Source organism: Pristis pectinata, chromosome 11 (assembly GCF_009764475.1).
Source record: "Pristis pectinata isolate sPriPec2 chromosome 11, sPriPec2.1.pri, whole genome shotgun sequence".
NCBI classification, from domain to species: domain Eukaryota; kingdom Metazoa; phylum Chordata; class Chondrichthyes; order Rhinopristiformes; family Pristidae; genus Pristis; species Pristis pectinata.
Window position 1 is genome coordinate 13,039,057 of NC_067415.1, and position 19,249 is coordinate 13,058,305.

Sequence of the window (19,249 nt, forward strand, 5' to 3'; positions counted from 1 at the left end):
AGCCATGACTAACTGCCTGAGCAAGGACCTGGAGCTGCTGCAATTTGCCTACCGCCGTAACAGGTCGATAGCTGATGCGATCTCATTCGTTCTTCACTTGGCTCTGGAGCACCTGGACAACAGCAAATCATACATCAGGCTGCTGTTTATTGATTACAGCTCAGCGTTCAACACCATCATCCCCTCAGTACCAATCAACAAGCTTCAAAATGGATACAAGCTTAGCTCACTGCTCAACTCTCACTACACTCATGATTGTGTGGCTAGGCACAGCTCAAACGCCATCTGTACGTTCGCTGATGACACCACTGTTGGCAGAATCTCAGATGGCGATGAAGAGGCGTACAGGAGTGAGGTAGATCGGCAACCTCACACTCAACATCAGCAACACCAAGGAATTGATTGTGGACTTCAGGAAGGGGAAATTGGGAGAACACACAGTCTTCATTGATGGGTCAGCGGTGGAAAGGGTGAGCAGCTTCAATTTCCTAGGCGTCAACATCTCGGAGGATCTATCCTGGGCTCAACACATTGATGAAATCACAAAGAAGGCATGCCAGCGGCTCTACTTTGCTAGGAGTTTGAAGAAATTTGGTATGCCACCAAAGACTCTTGCAAATTTTTACAGATGTACGGCGGAGAGCATCCTGACTGGTTGCATCACCGCCTGGTATGGAGGTTCCAATGCACAGGATCACAAGAAGCTACAGAGGGTTGTAGACTCAGCCAGCTCCATCACGGACACATCCCTCCCTGCCTTAGGACATCTTCAAGAGGCGGTGCCTCAAGAGAGCGGCATCCATCATTAAGGACCCTCACCATCCAGGGCATGCCCCCTTCACGTTACTACTATCGGGGAGGAGGTACAGGACCCTGAAGACCCACACTCAATGATTCAGAAACAGCTTCTTCCCCTCTGCCATCAGATTTCTGAATGGTCCATGAACCCATGAATGCTACCTCATTATTCCTCTTTTGCAGTACTTACTTATTTTTGTAACTTCCAGTAATTTTTATGTCTTTACATCTTGCACCGTACTGCTGCCACAAAACAACAAATTTCACGACATATGTCAGTGATAATAAACCTGATTCTGATTCTGAGCTCTCAGCCCTCTTGACCTCAGTAGAGCAACTCAGATCCAACAACAGACTGATCTGATATAGACTGAACTACCATCATAAAACCAAAACAAAATTAAATGTTGACAACAGAAACTGCCAAAAGTTTTCACATAGGATTTGACCTCATTGTTGAATAGAACCATCAGGCCAACCACCTCAGAGTTTGTGGAGACAGTTATATTTCACAATAGACAATGTGACCAAGTCCAACATTGGACATAATCACAGTGGAGAGACTCAGAGCTGGTGAGTTGTCCACAATGATATTTGTTAGAGATAGTTCAAGGTGGTTGTTCCTTTTCTCAACCTCTACATCAATCAACTACCCTGCAGGCCACTGTATATTGTATGGAGACACAAGAGACTGCTGCAGCTGGAATCTGGAGCAAAATATAAGCTGCTGGAGGAACTCAAGTGGGTCACACAGCATCTGTCTCATTTCCTACAATACACTGGTGACTACAACCTAGGATAAACTGAGTCATGGAAAGATGCTTAGTAAACATTTTGTTCTTTATACCTCATTCAAATATAGTGTAGAGTCTGCTGTAGTTTTTGGACAGCATTAATAGAAGCCCCTCCATGTGTACATGAATGAAGTTATTTTGAAATGCTAAAGGATCTCATGATCCTAATCAACATTCCTCCTTCCAGCCACAGGTTAATCAACTACTCACCTTGCTGCTGTTTGGACAGTCTTGCAGAGTGTAGCTAAGTATCAATTGTAACTGCACCTCAAATTAACTTATATGCCGTGCCCTAGAACATGTTTAAGACACACAGTAAGGCGTTATGCAGACAACAGAACGTCTTCAGAGGAATTTTCTTTTGAAGGATCAGGAGTTTTGTCAGGTTCTAAGCAAGGAGTCAGCCTTCATTGTTGATCATGTAGATCATTATGCAGTGATTTCACACAGGGTACATGAGGCATAGATGAAGACCTTTGCTCTTTTTATTAAAGAGTTAAAGAAAGTTGGCATTGTAAGGGAGGGAATGGAACCGCCTTAGATGAAGACAGCTCGCTTGCTTACCAAGGTGCACTGTTTTCACTTGTTTCGTGGCTGTATTCCACCTGCACACTTTTTGTCCAGTGATGTCCACGTAGAGAAGAGAACCATGCTTTTCTTCCCACACCGGGCTCTCTCCAATTCCATACTTGTCCTTCACGACACACTCAATTTTAATGGAAGCCATTGCCTGTGAAAAATGTTAAAAAGTCTGAATTGCTTCTCTCCTAAAAAAAAAAGTTGGTATTGTTTTATTATTGTCACAGGTACCGAAATACAGTGAAAAGCTTTTGTTTGCGTGCCGTCCAGACAGATCATGATCACATCAAGGTAGTAAAAAAGGAAAACAGAATGCAGAATATAGTGTTACAGTTACAGAAAAAGTGCAGTGGAGGTAGACAAATAAGGTGCAAAGGCCACGATGAGGTAGACTGAGAGATCAATAGTTCAGCTTCTAGCCTATGAGAGGTCTGTTCAAGAGTCCAATAAGAGTGGCTCAGAAGCTGTCCATGAGCCTGGTGGTATGTGCTCTCAAGCTTTTGTATCTTCTGCTGACGGGACAAGGGAGAAAGGAGAATGACTGGGGTGGGAGGGATCCTTGATTATATTGGCTGATTTCCCAAGGCAGTGAGAAGTGTAAGCAGAGTCAATGGAGAGGAGGCTGGTTTGTGCGATGGACTGATTAATGGAGATAACTACTTTTCCTGAAATCTTATGTACAAGATCTTGCAGAGAATGTTCTGGGAATAGACTTACATGAAACACATTTACACCTATAGCACTGGATAATTCCACTCTCCCCATGAATACATCCACAAAATCTACATGTATACACAACCATTTACTGTATATCCATACACACAAAATGCTGGAGGAATTCAGCAGGTCAGGCAGCATCTATGGAGGGAAATAAACAGTCGACATTTCAGGTCGAGAGCCTTCATCTGAAGGGTCTTGACCTGAAATGTTGACTGTTTATTTCCCTCCAAAGATGCTGCCGGACCTGCTGAGTTCTCCAGCATTGTGTGTGTATTGCTCCAGATTCCAGCATCTGTAGAATCTGTTGCGTCTACTGTATATCCATGTTTATCTTTGGTCTTTTAACCGCCAGATACAATAAGCGAGAAAAGGCTAGATGTTGGATCACCTAGAGCCTGTGTTTTAGATGCTACATGACCCAATTTGACTTTACCCAGAGCTGTTCCTCTTTTGTCTCTTTCTAGGAGGCACAGGTAGGGTAGGTAGTTAGAATCTTTTTCCCATGGTAGGGGTATCAAAAACAAGATGATATAAATTTAAGGTGAGAGGAAGGAGTTTTAAAAGGGATTTGAGAGGAACTTTTTTTATATATAGAAAGTGATTGACACTCTCAACACTGGTGCCCCACAAGGTTACGTCCTCAGACCTCTACTCTACTCCCTATATACTCATGGCTGCATGGCCAGATTCTGCTCTAAGGCCACCTACAAGTTTGCAGATGATACCACCGTAGTGGACTGTATCTCAAATGACGATGAGTCAGAGTACAGGAAGGAGATAGAGAGCTTAGTGACGTGGTGTCATGACAGCAACCTTTCCCTTAATGTCAGAAAAACAAAAGAGCTGGCCATCAACTTCAGGAAGGGGGGCAGTGCACAGACTCTGGCCTACATCAATGGTGCTGAGGTCGAGAGGGTTGAGGGCTTCAAGTTCCTAGGAGTGAATATCACCAATTGCCTGTCCTGGTCCAACCACATAAACGTTACGGCCAAGAAAACTCACCAGTGCCTCTTCTTCCTCAGGAGGTGAAAGAAATGGGGCATGTCCCCTTTGACACTCACCAATTTTTATCAATGCACCATAGAAAGCATCCTATCTGGATGCATCATGGCTTGGTATGCCAACTGTTCTGCCCAAGACCACAAGAAACTGCAGAGAATTGTGGACACAGCACAGCACATCACGGAAACCAGCCTCCCCTCCATGGACTCTATGTCTATACTTCTCACTACCTCCGTAAAACAGCCAGCATAATCAAAGACCCCACCCACCCCGGACATTCTCTCTTCTCCCCTCTCCCATCAGGCAGAAGATACAAAAACCTGAAGGCAAGTACCACCAGGCTCAAAGACAGCTTCTATCCCACTGTTATAAGACCATTAAGACCAAGTTCCCTAGTAGAATAAAATGGACTCTTGCCTCACAATCTACCTCGTTATGACCTTGCACCTTATTGTCTACCTGCACTGTACTTTCTCTGTAGCTGTGACTCTTTAATCTGCATTCTGTATTGTTTTACCTTGTACTACCTCAATGCACTGTGTAATGAATTGATCTGTATGAATAGTATGCAAGACAAGTTTTTCACTGTACCTTGGTACGTGACAATAATAAACCAATTCCAATTCCAAGTTCGATATCTGGAACTTGCTGCCAGAGGAGGTGGTGGATTCTTACAATCACGCTTAAGAGACATTTAGACAGAGACTTAAATAGGCAAGGCAGAGAAGGATATGGACCAAGTGCAGGTAAAAGTAATTAGTATAGATGGGCAAAAAGGTCAGCATGGACATGAAGGGCCGAAGGGCCTTTTCTATGCTGTACAACCCTACGACACAATGAGATGACATTGGAGGTCATTTCTGGGTGAGATTGCAGCAGACCTGAATTTGAAACTGCATTTTCAGCGTTAATCACATAATATGCCTGATGATTTCCTGGCATCAGGCACACACCAGTGATGTGATGTTCAGTTAACTCGTGTATCTATGTGTGCTGATGTAAAGTGGGGCAGAAAGCTCCCCACTAAGTCAGGCCACAGTCTTTGCAGATTTTTTGCCAGTAAAGAGACTCTGACATTGGGAGATCTGATTGGTCAGCTTCAGAATTGACTGCAGATTCTTTCCAAAGTCCACAGGGTGTGTTACAACCAACAGCGTATTCTGTGGCCAAGGTGTTCATTCCAGGAAATTAGATCTATATTTTTTGGAGTTGGTATTGGTATTGGTATTAGTATTGGTTTATTATTGTCACTTGTACTGAGGTACAGTGAAAAACTTGTCTTACAAACTAATCGTACAGGTCAATTCATTACACAGAGCAGTTACGTTGACTTAGTACAAAGTGCATTGATGTAGTACAGGTAAAAACAGTAACAGTACAGAGTAAAGTGTCACAGCTACAGAGAAACTGCAGTGCAATAAGGCGCAAGGTCACAACAAGGCAGATCGTGAGGTCAGAATCCATCTCATTGTATAAAGGAACCATTCAATAGTCTCATCACAGTGGGGTAGAAGCTATCCTTAAGTCTGGTGGTACGTGCCCTCAGGCACCTGTACCTTCTACCTGATGGAAGAGGAGAGAAGAGAGAATGTCCTGGATGGGTGGGGTCTTTGATTATGCTGGCTGCTTCACCAAGACAACAAGAGGTAAAGACAGAGTCCAAGGAGGGGAAGCTGGTGTCCGTGATGCACTGGGCTGTGTCCACAACTCTCTGCAGTTTCTTGCGGTCCTGGGCAGAGCAGTTGCCGTACCAAGCTGTGATACATCCTGATAGGATGCTTTCTATGGTGCATCGGTAAAATTTGTTGAGAGTCAAAAGGGACAAACCAAATTTCTTTAGCTTCCTGAGGAAGTAGAGGCGCTAGTGAGCTTTCTTGACTGTGACATCTACGTGATTTGACCAGGACAGGCTGTTGGTGATGTTCACTCCAAGGAAATTGAAACTCTCAACCCTCTCGACCTCAACACCATTGATGTAGACAGGTGCATGTGAACTGCCCCCTTTCCTGAAGTCAATGACCAGCTCTTTTGTTTCATTGACATTGAGGGAAAGGTTGTTGTCATGACACCATTCCACTAAGCTCTCTATCTCCTTCCTGTATTCCAACTCATCGCTGTTTGAGATACGGCCTACTACAGTGGTATCATCTGCAAACTTGTAGATGAAGTTAGAACAGAATCTGGCCACACAGTCATGAGTGTATAGGGAGTAGAGTAGAAGGCTGAGGACACAGCCTTGTGGGGCACCAGTGTTGAGAATAATCATGCTGGAGATATTGCTGCCTATCCTCACTGATTGTGGTCTGTTTGTTAGAAAGTCAAGGATCCAGAAGAAAGTTTAGAAGAAAGGAGGGTAATCTTATCCTTAGGGGTCAAGACAGGGCAGATGACAGGGTCAAGAGGGCAGGCACAGTAGTGTAGCAGTTAGCGTAATGCTTTACAGTGCCAGCGACCCAGGTTCAATTCCGGCCACTGTCTGTAAGGAGTTTGTACGTTCTTCCTGTATCTGTGTGGGTTTCCTCCGGGTGCTCCGGTTTCCTCCCACATTCCAAAGACATACGGGTTAGGAAGTTGTGGGCATGGTATGTTGGTGCCGGAAGCGTGGTGACACTTGCAGGCTGCCCCCAGAACTCTACGCCAAAGATGCATTTCACTGTGTGTTTCAATGTACATGTGACTAATAAAGATATCTTATCTTATGTCAGGATGTTACCACTTGTGGGAAATTTTGAATGAAGGACAAAGGTACAAGATTAGGGGGAGGTTATTTAAAACTGACATGTGTGGGATATTTTTCTCGCAGGGGGTGTGAATCTCTGGAATTCTCTACCCAGAGGGTTGTGGAGGCCAGGTCGCTGGGGGTATTTAAAGAGGAAGTAGATACAATTTTGAAAGATCAGGGAATTGAGGAGAACTGGCGCAGAAAAGCAGATGAGGCCTGGGGCAGATCAGCCATCATCATATTGAACGGTAGGACAGGCTTGAGGGGCCGAGTGGCCTACTCTTGCTCCTATTTTCTTATGGTCACTGGGATCCCTGGTGGTGACATGGCCGGAGAACATGCCTGGCTATCCAAGGTGGGCCAGCAAACAAAATCTTGCTCCATTGCCAGTGGAACGCAGTGGTACACAGCTGGTAGAAAGACACGATGATGCTGGAGGAACTCAGCAGGCCAGGCAGCATCCGTGGAGAAAAGCAGGCGGTCAACGTTTTGGGTCAGGACCCTTTTTCAGGACTGAAGATAGGAAAAGGGGAAGCCCAATATATAGGAGGGGCGTCTTGGAACCTTGCAGCCTAATGGTCCAAACGCAGACTAGGTGACCGTTTCGCAGAACACCTGCACCCTGTCCATAACCGCGACCTGCATCTTCCCAGTCGCCAGTCGCTTCAACTCCCCTCCCACACTATCAGTGATACGACAGTCTTCGGCCTCCTCCACTGCCAGGAGAATTCCAAGTGCAAACTGGAGGAACAGCGCCTCATTTTCCGTCTTGGAACCTTGCAGCCTAACGGCATCAACATTGAATTCTCCCACTTTAGGTAATCCCCACCCCCTTTCCCCACAGACCTCCCCCCAACATGTTTCTTCTCTTCTTCCCTTTCCTAGCCCTTTTTTACCTTTGACCCATCCCCCGGCAGATCTGCTCTCCTCTCCTCCCCCACACCTGCCTATCACTATCATTTACCTGCATCTACCTCTCACCACTCTATGCCCACCCCGCCTCCCCTCTTTTGTCCACCTATCACTGCTCTGCTTTTCCCTCCTATATATTGGGCTTCCCCTTTTCCTATCTTCAGTCCTGAAGAAGGGTCCTGACCCGAAACGTTGACCACCTCTGCTTTTCTCCACGGATGCTGCCTGGCCTGCTGAGTTCCTCTAGCATCATTGTGTTTTTTGTCCAGATTCCAGCATCTGCGGTCCTTTGTTTCTCCCACATTCGACCTAGATCTCTTTGATAAACGATTCATTCTTAAGGTCCATTTTCCAAGACAGTCCTCACTGAGATATGTGACCTCCTGGGGGAAGACCCTTGACCACACTCTCATGCCTAGACTGCTCTCTCTGTAGAGTTCAAGGTCACATTGACCATCAACTTCCATGCCTCAGGATCTTTCCAAAGTCCAGAGAAGGTTGCATCCATGTATTCCACTTACTGCTCATTGCTGTATCAGGGAGATCACCCAAAGTTTTTATTCACAAAGATATGATTTGATCTACTTTGATTCCCATGAGGAACAGATGGTATCTTGGGCACAATGTAACCTCTGTACTAACCCAATGTAATCCAATGTAACTGCACTGTGTAATGAATTGACCTTAACGATCAGTATGCAAGACAAGCTTTTCACTGTACCTTGGTACAAGTGACAATAATAAACCAATACCAATACAATATTTTGCCTGAATTGCTGGCTTGCCACAGGTGTAGGCAGTCATTGACCTCACCCATGTGCCCATAAGGATTCTCCTTAGTAACCCGGAAACTTTCATGGCTTCCATTCCCTTGATGCGGAGGTGGTTGAAGATCACAAGAAGCATTTCCTCATGATGGATGCCATACTTCCAGGAAGTCAGTGCTTCCAGACGTTTTCAGTCAGTAGTGCATCAGAGGTTGAATACTATAGTACAAGGGATGCTTTCCACGTTCCTGGCCCCTCACAACAGTTTCCTCCAACCACAGCAGCTGGACCCAGAAACAACAAGGGCCATACAAGTAGCAGAACCGCAATGAAAATTAAAAACATTGGAAGATGAGATTACAGGCCGTCCCCAGGTAATAAATGGGTTCCGTACTTACAGGTGATTTTGTCCATAAGATGGAAAATACACATAAATCACAAGATACGGTCATCATCCCTTCGCAGTCATGTAATGAATGGCATCAAAAGCACATAAGGCTGATAAGAAAGAACAATTACTAAAAGTGGAGAGAGAGAGAGAGAGAGAGAGAGAGGAAACTAGTTCTGCCATTCATGGGAATGCATGTAAGTATGTATGTCAGACTTTAATTGGTATTGGTATTGGTTTGTTATTGTCACTTGTACCGAGGTACAGTGAAAAACTTGTCTTGCATGCCGATCGTACAGGTCAATTCATTACACAGTGCAGTTACATTGGGTTAGTACAGAGTGCATTGAGGTAGTACAGGTAAAAACAATAACAGTACAGAGTAAAGTGTCACAGCTACAGAGAAAGTGCAGTGCAATAAGGTGCAAGGTCACAACAAGGTAGATTGTGAGGTCAGAGTCCATCTCATCGTACAAGGGAACCATTCAATAGTCTTATCACAGTGGGGTAGAAGCTGTCATTAAGTCTGGTGGTACATGCCCTCAGGCACCTGTATCTTCTACCTGATGGAAGAGGAGAGAAGAGAGAATGACCTGGGTGGGTGGGGTCTTTGATTATGCTGGCTGCTTCACCAAGACAACGAGAGGTAAAGACAGAGTCCAAGGAGTAGAGGCTGGTGTCTGTGATGCACTGGGCTGTGTCCACAACTCTCTGCAGTTGCTTGTGGTCCTGGGCAGAGCAGTTGCCTGTGGTCCTGGGCAGAGCAGTTGCCATACCAAGCCATGATACATCCAGATAGGATGCTTTCTATGGTGCATCAATAAAAGTTGGTGAGGTCAAAGGGGACAAACCGAATTTCTTTAGCCTCCTGAAGAAGTAGAGGTGCTGGTGAGCTTTCTTGGCCGTGGCATCTACGTGATTTGACCAGGACAGGCTTTTGGTGATGTTCACTCCCAGGAACTGGAAGCTGTCAACCCTCTTGACCTCAGGGGAGCTCGTTCATATGAATGGGGTATCCATAGGTCAGGCGTTGGTAACCCAAGGATGGCCTGTCTGTTGCCTGGGTGTGCCTTGCGAAGGAGCCGTGAAGGCTTCATCATTCCATACTTCACAGCCCAGCTTTAACATCACTGGTAGGAAGATCAAAAGAGGAGAACTACCTCCAGGTGCTGGACTATGGAAGTTTTACTGTACCAATACTGGAGAGCTCAAAACTACCATATTGTTGTAATAACTAATCTGTTTCACCAATGTCATTTTGTCAACGCTAAAGCATTCACTGTCAATGGCCCTTGGTTCACCATTGATCAGAAGTTTAATTGGACCAGCCACACAAGTGCTGTGGCTGAACAGCAGATCAGAGGGGTGGGATCCTGTGGTGAGGGGATCACCTTCAGACTGATCCATCGGCTTTTCATCATTTGCAAGGTACAAGGCAGGGACATGGTCAGTACTCTCCACTTGCCTGGGTAAGTGCATCACCAACAACAGTTAAGAAACCTGGCACATTTCAGGACAAAGCAGCCCACTTGATTGGGTCCCCATCCACCACCCTAAACGTCCATTCCCTCCACCCCCAGCTATTGCAGGCTGCGTCATCTACAAAATGCACTGCAGCACCCACGGTGGCTTCTTTGACAGCACCTATGGCCCCCACCAGCAAACAGTGGCCACAAGGGTCGCCAATCACAGACCATTCTGACTTGGAAATATGCCACCGTCTGGGTTTCAATCTACAAGACTCCCTGTAGAACAAGTTATGGGAGTTCCTTCGGCAGAAGGAATGCAGGATTTCAAGAAAGCAGCTACCACCCCACACATTGAGTAAAGTAACTTAAAACACTCTAAACTCGAGTGTAAAGGACCCCACGGAACTATTGTGGAGAAAAGCAGGGAGATTTCTATTAGTAGCCAATACTTATTCCTCAGACAACAGCTTAAAAAAAGGTTATCTGCTCATAGTATTGTTGCTTGTGAGACCTTGACGTGCATAGTCAGTCTCTGTGTTTCCCACATTGCAACATATACACTTCATTACACTGTAAGAGCCTTTGGAACCATGATGACATAAATGGTACTATATAAATCAAGTCCTCCTCCTTCAGCTATTTACAGCAATCATTAAGCTGGGCTATGGAATCAGTACGTCAGGCAATCAGTGTGTAACAAGTTAAAATTAGACACCTTTTATCCATTCAGAGGTTGTCGGCACTGCTGACAAAGCCACCGCTTAAAATGCATCCAAGTTGCCCCTGAACTGAATGGGTTGTTAGTCCAAGGCAGAGGACAGTTAGTTAACCACATCGCTGTATGAATCAAGAGTCGTCTATCGGTCAGAAGGAGCATAGAAGGCAGATTTCCTTCCCCACAGGAAAATGCTGAACCAAATTTAAGAGAAAGAAAAGCTCCATGCTTACCATTAGTGTTGTGTTCTTTTTGATTCCAGACCCGTAAAGATTGTATTTGGAATAATACAAAACACAGAGATTGTGAGACTATGCCTTTTCTGCATCTACCGGGCTCAATCTCCAAGGTCATTCCAGACTGTGATCCCATGTCAGCTCAGCTCAAAATCCCCTCTGTACCTCCCTCTGTAACTGGATCCTTGACTTCCTTATCGGGAGACCACAGACAGTGCGGATCAGTAATAACATCTCCTCACTGACTATCAACACAGGCATGCTTAACCCACTGCTCTGCTCTCTCTACACTCATGACTGTGTGGCTAAGCACAACTCAAACACTATCTATAAATTCACTGATGCCATCACTGTTGGTAGAATCTCAGATGGCAATAAGGCGGTGTACAGGAGTGAGATAGATCAGTTGGTCAAGTGGTGTCGCAACAAGTGGTGACTTCAGGAAGGGGGAGTGGGGAGAACACACACCAGTCCTCATTGAGGGGTCAGTGGTGGAAAGGGTGAGCAGCTTCAGGTTCCTGGGTGTCAACATCTCAGAGGATCTATCCTGGGCCCAACACATCGATACAATCACAAAGAAAGCACCCCCATGGCTCTACTTCATTAGGAGTTGTCGGAGATTCGGTATGTCACCAAAGACAAATTTCTATAGATGTACAGTGGAGAGCATTCTGATTGGTTGCATCACAGCCTGGAATGGAGGCTCCAATGCACAGGATTTCAAGAGGTTGCTGAGGGTTATAGACTCAGCCAGCTCCATCACGGGCTCAACACTCCCCACCATTGAGGACATCTTCAAGAGGTGGTGCCTCAAGAAGGCAGCATCCATCATTAAGGACCCTCACATGCCCTCTTCTCGTTACTACCATTAGGGAGGAGGTACAGGAGCCTGAAGACCCACACTCAATGTTTCAGGAACAGCTTCTTCTCCTCCCCCATTAGATTTCTGAGCCATCCATGAACTCTACCTCATTATTCCTTTTGTTTTTGCACTATTTAGTTTTGTAATTTATAGATTTTCTTTCCAGGCATTTTCTCTACAGTCTTTGCACTGTACTGCTGCCCTAAAGCAACAAATTTTGCGTCATATATTAGTGAGAATAAATCTGATTCTGAGTAATCTCATGAGATTCAATTTTTACAGAGCTGTTTATGGAATCAGAGAACTCACGAGAAATGAAACTCTGGATGAGTTGATCAACTCATATGGGGCTCCATTTCTTATAAGTTCTGTGATCCCATGAAAGGCTGTATAAAACAGAATCTCATGAGAAAACATGCTGCCTCATAAAGCTCTACCAACAGGAATGAAAACATACAAGTTATCCAAGGTCATTTTATATGTCAAAAGTTGCACCATTCAGATCAGTTGACATTCCAAAAAATTGTTTTTTTACCCATGAAATATAGTTGATAATTGACAATCAATTGTAAGACCTAACAAGGTTGAACAAGAAGGACTTATTTTTCTTCACAAAGAGTCAATAACCAGGGTGCAAAGACCTACAAAGTAACAAAGGGAAATATGTAATGAGATGGGATGTCTTGTGCTTGTGATGGGTATTTTTCTTCCTCCAATTCAAATGTACTGATAGAACAGTCACACAATTTCACAGGTCATGTTTAAATCTGAATCTGGCTCTCAGAAGGTGCTGGATGATGAAGTTGTCAGTCTTTTCCCAACTGAGGCAGTTAGAGCAATTGAAACGGAGTTGAGAAAAATGCTTCCATTCAAAGAATGGTTTGGGGTCTGCAACTCATTGCATAAATGGTTGTGGAAACCTCCAACATATTTAAAAGTACTTGGATGAATACTTGGTATCTTATCTTATAACCTACAGGGCCAAAGACCAAAAGCTGGGAAATGGGATTAGCCTAAGTAACTGTGACTGGCACGGCTATGATAAGCTGAATGGCCTCCTTAATTTCTGTAATTGAAATGAAGTTGAAATGTAACATAACTTTGCTTCCCTGACAACATCCAGTGGCAAAATAAATGCCTTCTGCACAACAACAGGAACCTGAAGTGAAGGATCAATTTGGAGACAATCTGACCAATTTGGTATTCAGCTACACAAATCATGAAGCCCTAGCTCAATTAACCAGGCCAACACACGGATAACTGAAATAACTTGAGTGGATTGAACAAAGAAATATCCATTAGAAATCCTGCTTCTGTAAATATATAATGAATCAGTGCTAACCCTCAGTAAATAAAGGTAAATCTGTTCTATTTTGCACATATTTGTTTCTGTGAGTGTACCCATATCTGGTATTTGTTTGACTAGGATGTGGAACAGTTTTGATCAAATAAGAAAAAGGTTCCAATATCAGCTTGGCTGGGTGTGATTTTAATGTAACCACATGCCAGGTAGTCCAACCTGCTTCCTCACTATTGATTTTACTGAGTTTAATATAACTGACTGGCTGACTAGCTAAACATACTGTAGGTTAAACTAGGTACAAGTGGCATATGTAGTTCCAAATAGAACCAGATAACTTCTTGAAATTACCCGGTGGTTTCATGATTACCAGTACTAATACTAGCTATTTATTCCAATTTTATTTAGTTAACTGAATTTAAATACCCTGTTGCCGGGATTGAATTTGAACTCAGTTTGAACTCAGGTCCCATAATTAAATGCTTAATGTGATAACTTTCTGTAAGTACATAAAAAGTCAGTATTTCTCCATCCCAAAGACTGTCCTATCCCTATTCTTTCCTCAGCCCCAGTGCCAAATCCCTCATATAGTTCTTTTTCCTATTTTAGACTTAATTATTCCAAAGCTCCCTTTGCCGTTCAGCCATTTCACTAGCTCCATAAATTTCATATTATCAAAACTGAGTGGACCCTCTTTTATCTTTTTCATCCTTTACCCCACCCTCATTGACCTACGTTGGCTCCATTTCCTGAAACACCTCCAATTTATAACTATTATCCTTCTGTTTAATCACTTCATGATCCTCCCCCTCCTTATCTCGAGCCCCCTCCGGCCACTTCAGTTCCTCCAACTCTGTTCCATTGTGTATCCCTCCATCCATCATCTACTATTGATGTCATAGAACATAGAACATTACAGCACAGTACAGGCCCTTCGGCCCACAATGTTGTGCCGACATTTTATCCTGCTCTAGTATCTATCAAACCCGTTCCTCCCACATAGCCCCCCATTTCTCTATCATTCATGTGTCTATCTAAGAGTTTCTTAAATGTCCCTAATGTATCTGCCCCCACAACCTCTGCCGGCAGTGCGTTTCACGCACCCACCACTCTCTGTGTAAAAAAACTTACCCCTGACATCCCCCTTATATCTTCCTCCAATCACCTTAAAATTATGTCCCCTCATGTTAGCTAATGTCGCCCTGGGAAAAAGTCTCTGATTGTCCACTCGATCTATGCCTCTTATCATCTTGTACACCTCTATCAAGTCACCTCTCATCCTCCTCTCCAAAGAGAAAAGCCCTAACTCACTCAACCTATCCTCATAAGACATGCTCTCCAATCCAGGCAACACCCTGGTAAATCTCCTCTGCACCCTCTCTAAAGCTTCCACATCCTTCCTATAATTGAGGCGACCAGAACTGAACACAATACTCCAAGTGTGGTCTAACCAGAGTTCTACAGAGCTGCAACATCACCTCGCGGCTCTTGAACTCAATACCCTGACTAATGAAGTGTCATGTTCTCGGCTTCCCAAGCTGAAATAAACACTCCAGCATAAACTGCTCTGGAACAAAATATTCCGACAGAAAATACACCAGCAGGAAGTACTCCGGCATGAGGCACTGCAGTATGAAATAACCCAGAATGAAATACTCCGGCATGAAGTAGCCCACTAGGAAATACCCCAGCACTAATTACTCCAGCATGAAATAACCTAGAATGATAGACTCTGCCATGAGCAAGAAGGGAGGTTGGACAAACTTGGGTTGTTTTCTCTGGAGCGTTGGAGGCTGAGGGGAGACCTGATAGAGGTTTATAAAATTATGAGAGGCATTGGTAGGGTAGACAGTCAGAATCTTTCCCAAAGTAGAAATGTCAAATGCCAGAGGACACGCATTTAAGGTGAGAGGGGGAAAATTTAAAGGAGATGCACGGGGCAAGTTTTTTTTTACACAGAGAGTGTTAGCTGCCTGGAATGGGCTGCCAGGGGTAGTGGTGGAAGCTGATATGATAGAGGTGCTAAGAGGCATTTAGACAGGCACGTGAATATTCAGGGATTGGAGGGGATATGGATCACGTGCAGGCAGTATAGGTTTAGTTTAATTTGGCACCGTGTTCGACGCAGACATTGTGGGCTGAAGGACCCGTTCCTGTGCTGCACTGTTCTTTGTTCTATGTCTATGTTCCTTTAAATGTTCCAGAGTGAAATAAGCCAGCACAAAATATCCTAGCATGAAATACCACATGGAATCCCACATGATGAATTCATAGGAATTCCATGAAATGCCCCTCTGTGAAATATTCCATTCACAGTAGAAGCGGAGATAAATGAAAATCAAAATTGCTGAAAGAATGGCAATTAACATTTAAAGCATTTTATCGTTTACACAAAAATTGAAGTAAAATCTTCTGAACACTAGCTGCAAATAAAACTGATCTTGTTCCTTTTCCTATGCAGTACTTAATGTAGTTTCCTTAGAATTCCTACAAGGTTCTCCCAACCTCCCACCAGTACTTTGGTCATAAATTTAGCAAATCCTCCTCAGTCTTGGAGAAACGACATAAACTGTTAAAAATCATGGATTACCTCACTTCCTCAGTGGTTTCCGGGGAAGTTATAGTGGAGCCGAGAAAAAGCACCCCCCTCAACATTATATTTGCAGAAATGATACACAAGTAAAATGTGCTACCTGTGAAGTGAAGAATTGACACGAAGAGTCTCGATGCAGTCAACACTCCGAGTGGTTGTGACACAGTTATAGGTCAGCAGTTTAAAAGCAATTATTGAATTAATATTTAACTCAACTATAAACTGCAGGACTGCATTGTCAGCAGATATTCTCTGTCCATTAACAATCCAAAACTTGGCAGAGTTCTGTTCAACTAAGTCAACCAGAAATAGATTAGTTATCAATTGAAGGTTGCAAGTGATCTCCACAATGTGATTATTAATCTCCAGTGGAGCAGTTTGGGAGAAATGTCATAGTTTCACAGACCTCTTCACAATCTTATTTAATCAGTTAAAAAATGCAAATACTCAGGGGCTGATTAGATTTATACTGAAATGTTAATGCAGATTACTAACCATTTACCATTTGTGATATTAGCAACAGAATATTTAATGCATCAACTGCTATTCCTTTATCGAAAAGTTTAATGCAATTTCTTTGCTTTAAATAGACCACACCTCTGTCAAAGCAGCAATGTGAACATTGTCATATACATGTGTTGAGCTCTCCAACCTCATCAGAAGTGATCATACAACCCCCTCATATGTTCCAACATTCACCCGATTACAGTTTATCTGTACCTCAACTTCACCACACTCCCTGGTTCCAGATTCTTTACAAAGATTTATTAGCCTGAATAATATACGCTTTATGCAAATGGGTCTGTAGGGAATTGTGGTCAAGGTTCTCTCTGCTCATTAGTTCATCTCTGACTTCTGAGGCTGTGCATTATAGTGTGGAACTCTGAGGCAAGATCCTTCCTTCTGATGGATTCAGCACCAAATGCAGGTGGAGCAAAAATATACTGAGCTGAGGGGGGCCAGATGTTTCTCATCCCTGGGATCATTGACCTTGATTGAGAAGTTAAGTGCACACTACTTTTTTTTATTTTCTGTAACATTAAAGATTTTAGTAAATTTTGAAGGTTTTTAAGTTTTTTTAAAATTTTTCAGTAATTAAATCATATTGGTTTAGATTCTCTGATCAGTAGAGTGGTTCAGTTGTCATCAGGGCAGTCCAGTGTTAAGGCTCAGGATCCAACTCCTGAAGCCCGCCCACAGACCACTCAGCTTCACAGATGGCTGATGTATGAAGGCCTGGCAGATGTATGGACCTCCAGGGCCACCAATGTTAAGTGCAACGTCAAGAACAGCCAGTGTAAGGAGCAACCATATCAACAACGACCACCAACCAAGGGAAGTGTAGTGTTGCTAAATCTTCAGAATTTAGACTGTTGGAGTTTAATCTAGCCAGATGTGAGGCTTTGGGAGATCAAATGTAAAGGGACAGACACTTAACAATGTTAATGTACAGAGGGATCTTGGGATCCAAGTCCATAGCTCCCCGAAAGGGTTGATAGGATGGTAAAGAAGGCATTTGGCATGCTTGCCTTTATTGGTCAAGACATTGAGTTCAATAGCCAGGAGGTTATGTTGCAGCCTTATAAAACTCTGATTAGGCCACATCTGGAGTATTGCATTCAGTTCTGGCCACCCCATTATACGAAGGATGTGGAGACCATGAAGAGGTTGCAGAAGAGGTTTACCAGGATGCTGCCTGGATTAGAGGGCATATGCTACAAGGAGAGGTTGGATAAACTTGGGTTGTTTTCTCTGGAGCGGCAGAGGCTGAGGGGAGACCTGATAGAGGTTTATAAAATTATGAGAAGCATAGATAGAGTAGACAGCTGGTATCTTTTTCCCAGAGTGGAAATATCTAATACTAAAGGGCATGCATTTAAAGAGAGATGGGGTATGTTCAAAGAAGAAATGCAAATATTTTTTTACACAGAGAGTGGTGGGTGCCTGGAATGTGCTGCCAGGGATGGTGGTGGTAGTGGAGGTAAATATGATGGAGGTGTTAAAGAGGCTCTTGGATAGGCACGTGAATGTGCAGAGAATGGAGGAATATGGACATTGTGTAGGCAGAAGGGATTAATTTAGTTAGGCATTTAATTATTAGTTTAATTAGTTTGGTGCAACATCGTGGGCCAAAGGGCTGTTCTATGTTCTATGGGTCGTGGTGCCTGAGGATTAGAAAATTACTCCCTTGTTCAAAACAGGGCCTAGGGAAACAATAGTTTGGGAAGTTTCAGAAACAATAATCTGGTGTGGAACAAGCAGTCATTTGGCCAAGTGTAAATTATTAGAGAAAGCTGGCACAGATTTGTTGAAAGCAAATTTTGCCTAACTTATTTGGTGGTATTTTTTAATGAAATAACAGATAGGGTTGATGAGGGAATGGAGGCCGATGTGGTGTATTGAACTTCCTAAAGATGTTTGATAAAGTGCAGCACAAACGGCTTGTCAGCAGGATTGAAGCTCATGGAATGAAAGGGGCTATAACACTTTGGAGAGAAAATTGGTTAAGTAACAGGAAACAGAGTAGTAGTGTAAGGCTGTTGCTAGGATTGAAGGGAAGTGTAGTGTCCTCCAGAGGTTGGCACTAGCACCAGTGGTTTTCATAATACATATTGAGAATCCGAACTTGCGTTCTTCTGGGCACAATATTGAAATATGCAGATAACACAAAATTTGGAGAGGTAGTGAACTGTGAGAAGGGATATACCAAAGCTGGTGAAATGTGCTGATAGGTGGCAAATAAAATTTACTGCTCAGAAACAAAGTGTTATATTTTGGTGGGAAGATTAAGAAGCAGTATCGTAAACAGAGTGCACTGTTCTAAAAGGGCTTCAAGAACAGATAGATCTCGGGGTTATGTGCAGAGTTTGATGAAAGTAGTAGGGCAGATTGAGAAAATGGTTGAAACTTACAGAATCCTGGGTTTTTATAAATAGAAGCATCGAATACGAGAGGAAATCATGATTAAACACTGGTTCATCCAATTTTAGGCACCACACTTTAGGAAATATGTGAAGACTTTGGAGAGAGTGCAAAGAATAGTTGCTAAATTGATTCCAGCAATGAGAAACTTTAATCATCTAAATAGACTGGAGAAGCTGGGGTTCTACTACTTGAAACAGAGGAGGTTGCCAGTACTTAAAATCGTGAAAGCTATAGACAGATTAGATAGACGGAAGTTAATGCAAGGCTCAAGAACAAGGGGTCATAGAATGAAGGTTCTTGGCAAAAGATCTAAAAGTGACATGAGCAAAAACTTTTTTTTTACATAATGGTTAGGGTCTGGAATGCACTGCCAAGGATAGCAGTGGAGGCAGGTTCAACTGTGGCATTCAAAATGGAGCTCAATAGGAATTGAAAGGAAAGAATTTGTTATGAGGAGAAGGCAGGGG

The 19,249-nt window shown here is 43.5% G+C and overlaps 1 protein-coding gene across 1 annotated transcript in view; it reads right to left on the reverse strand.

Moving 5' to 3' along the window:
- rgn (regucalcin) overlaps positions 1 to 16,034 on the reverse strand; it is a 30,835-nt gene extending 14,801 nt beyond the window's left edge. The window contains exons 1-2 of the mRNA XM_052026318.1: positions 15,958 to 16,034; positions 2,157 to 2,322 (exon numbers count right to left, since the gene is read on the reverse strand). Coding sequence (XP_051882278.1) covers positions 2,157 to 2,319 — 163 coding nt within the window. The 5' untranslated portion in view covers positions 2,320 to 2,322; positions 15,958 to 16,034. The remainder of the gene's footprint in view (positions 1 to 2,156; positions 2,323 to 15,957) is intronic.
- Positions 16,035 to 19,249: the final 3,215 nt, after the last annotated feature.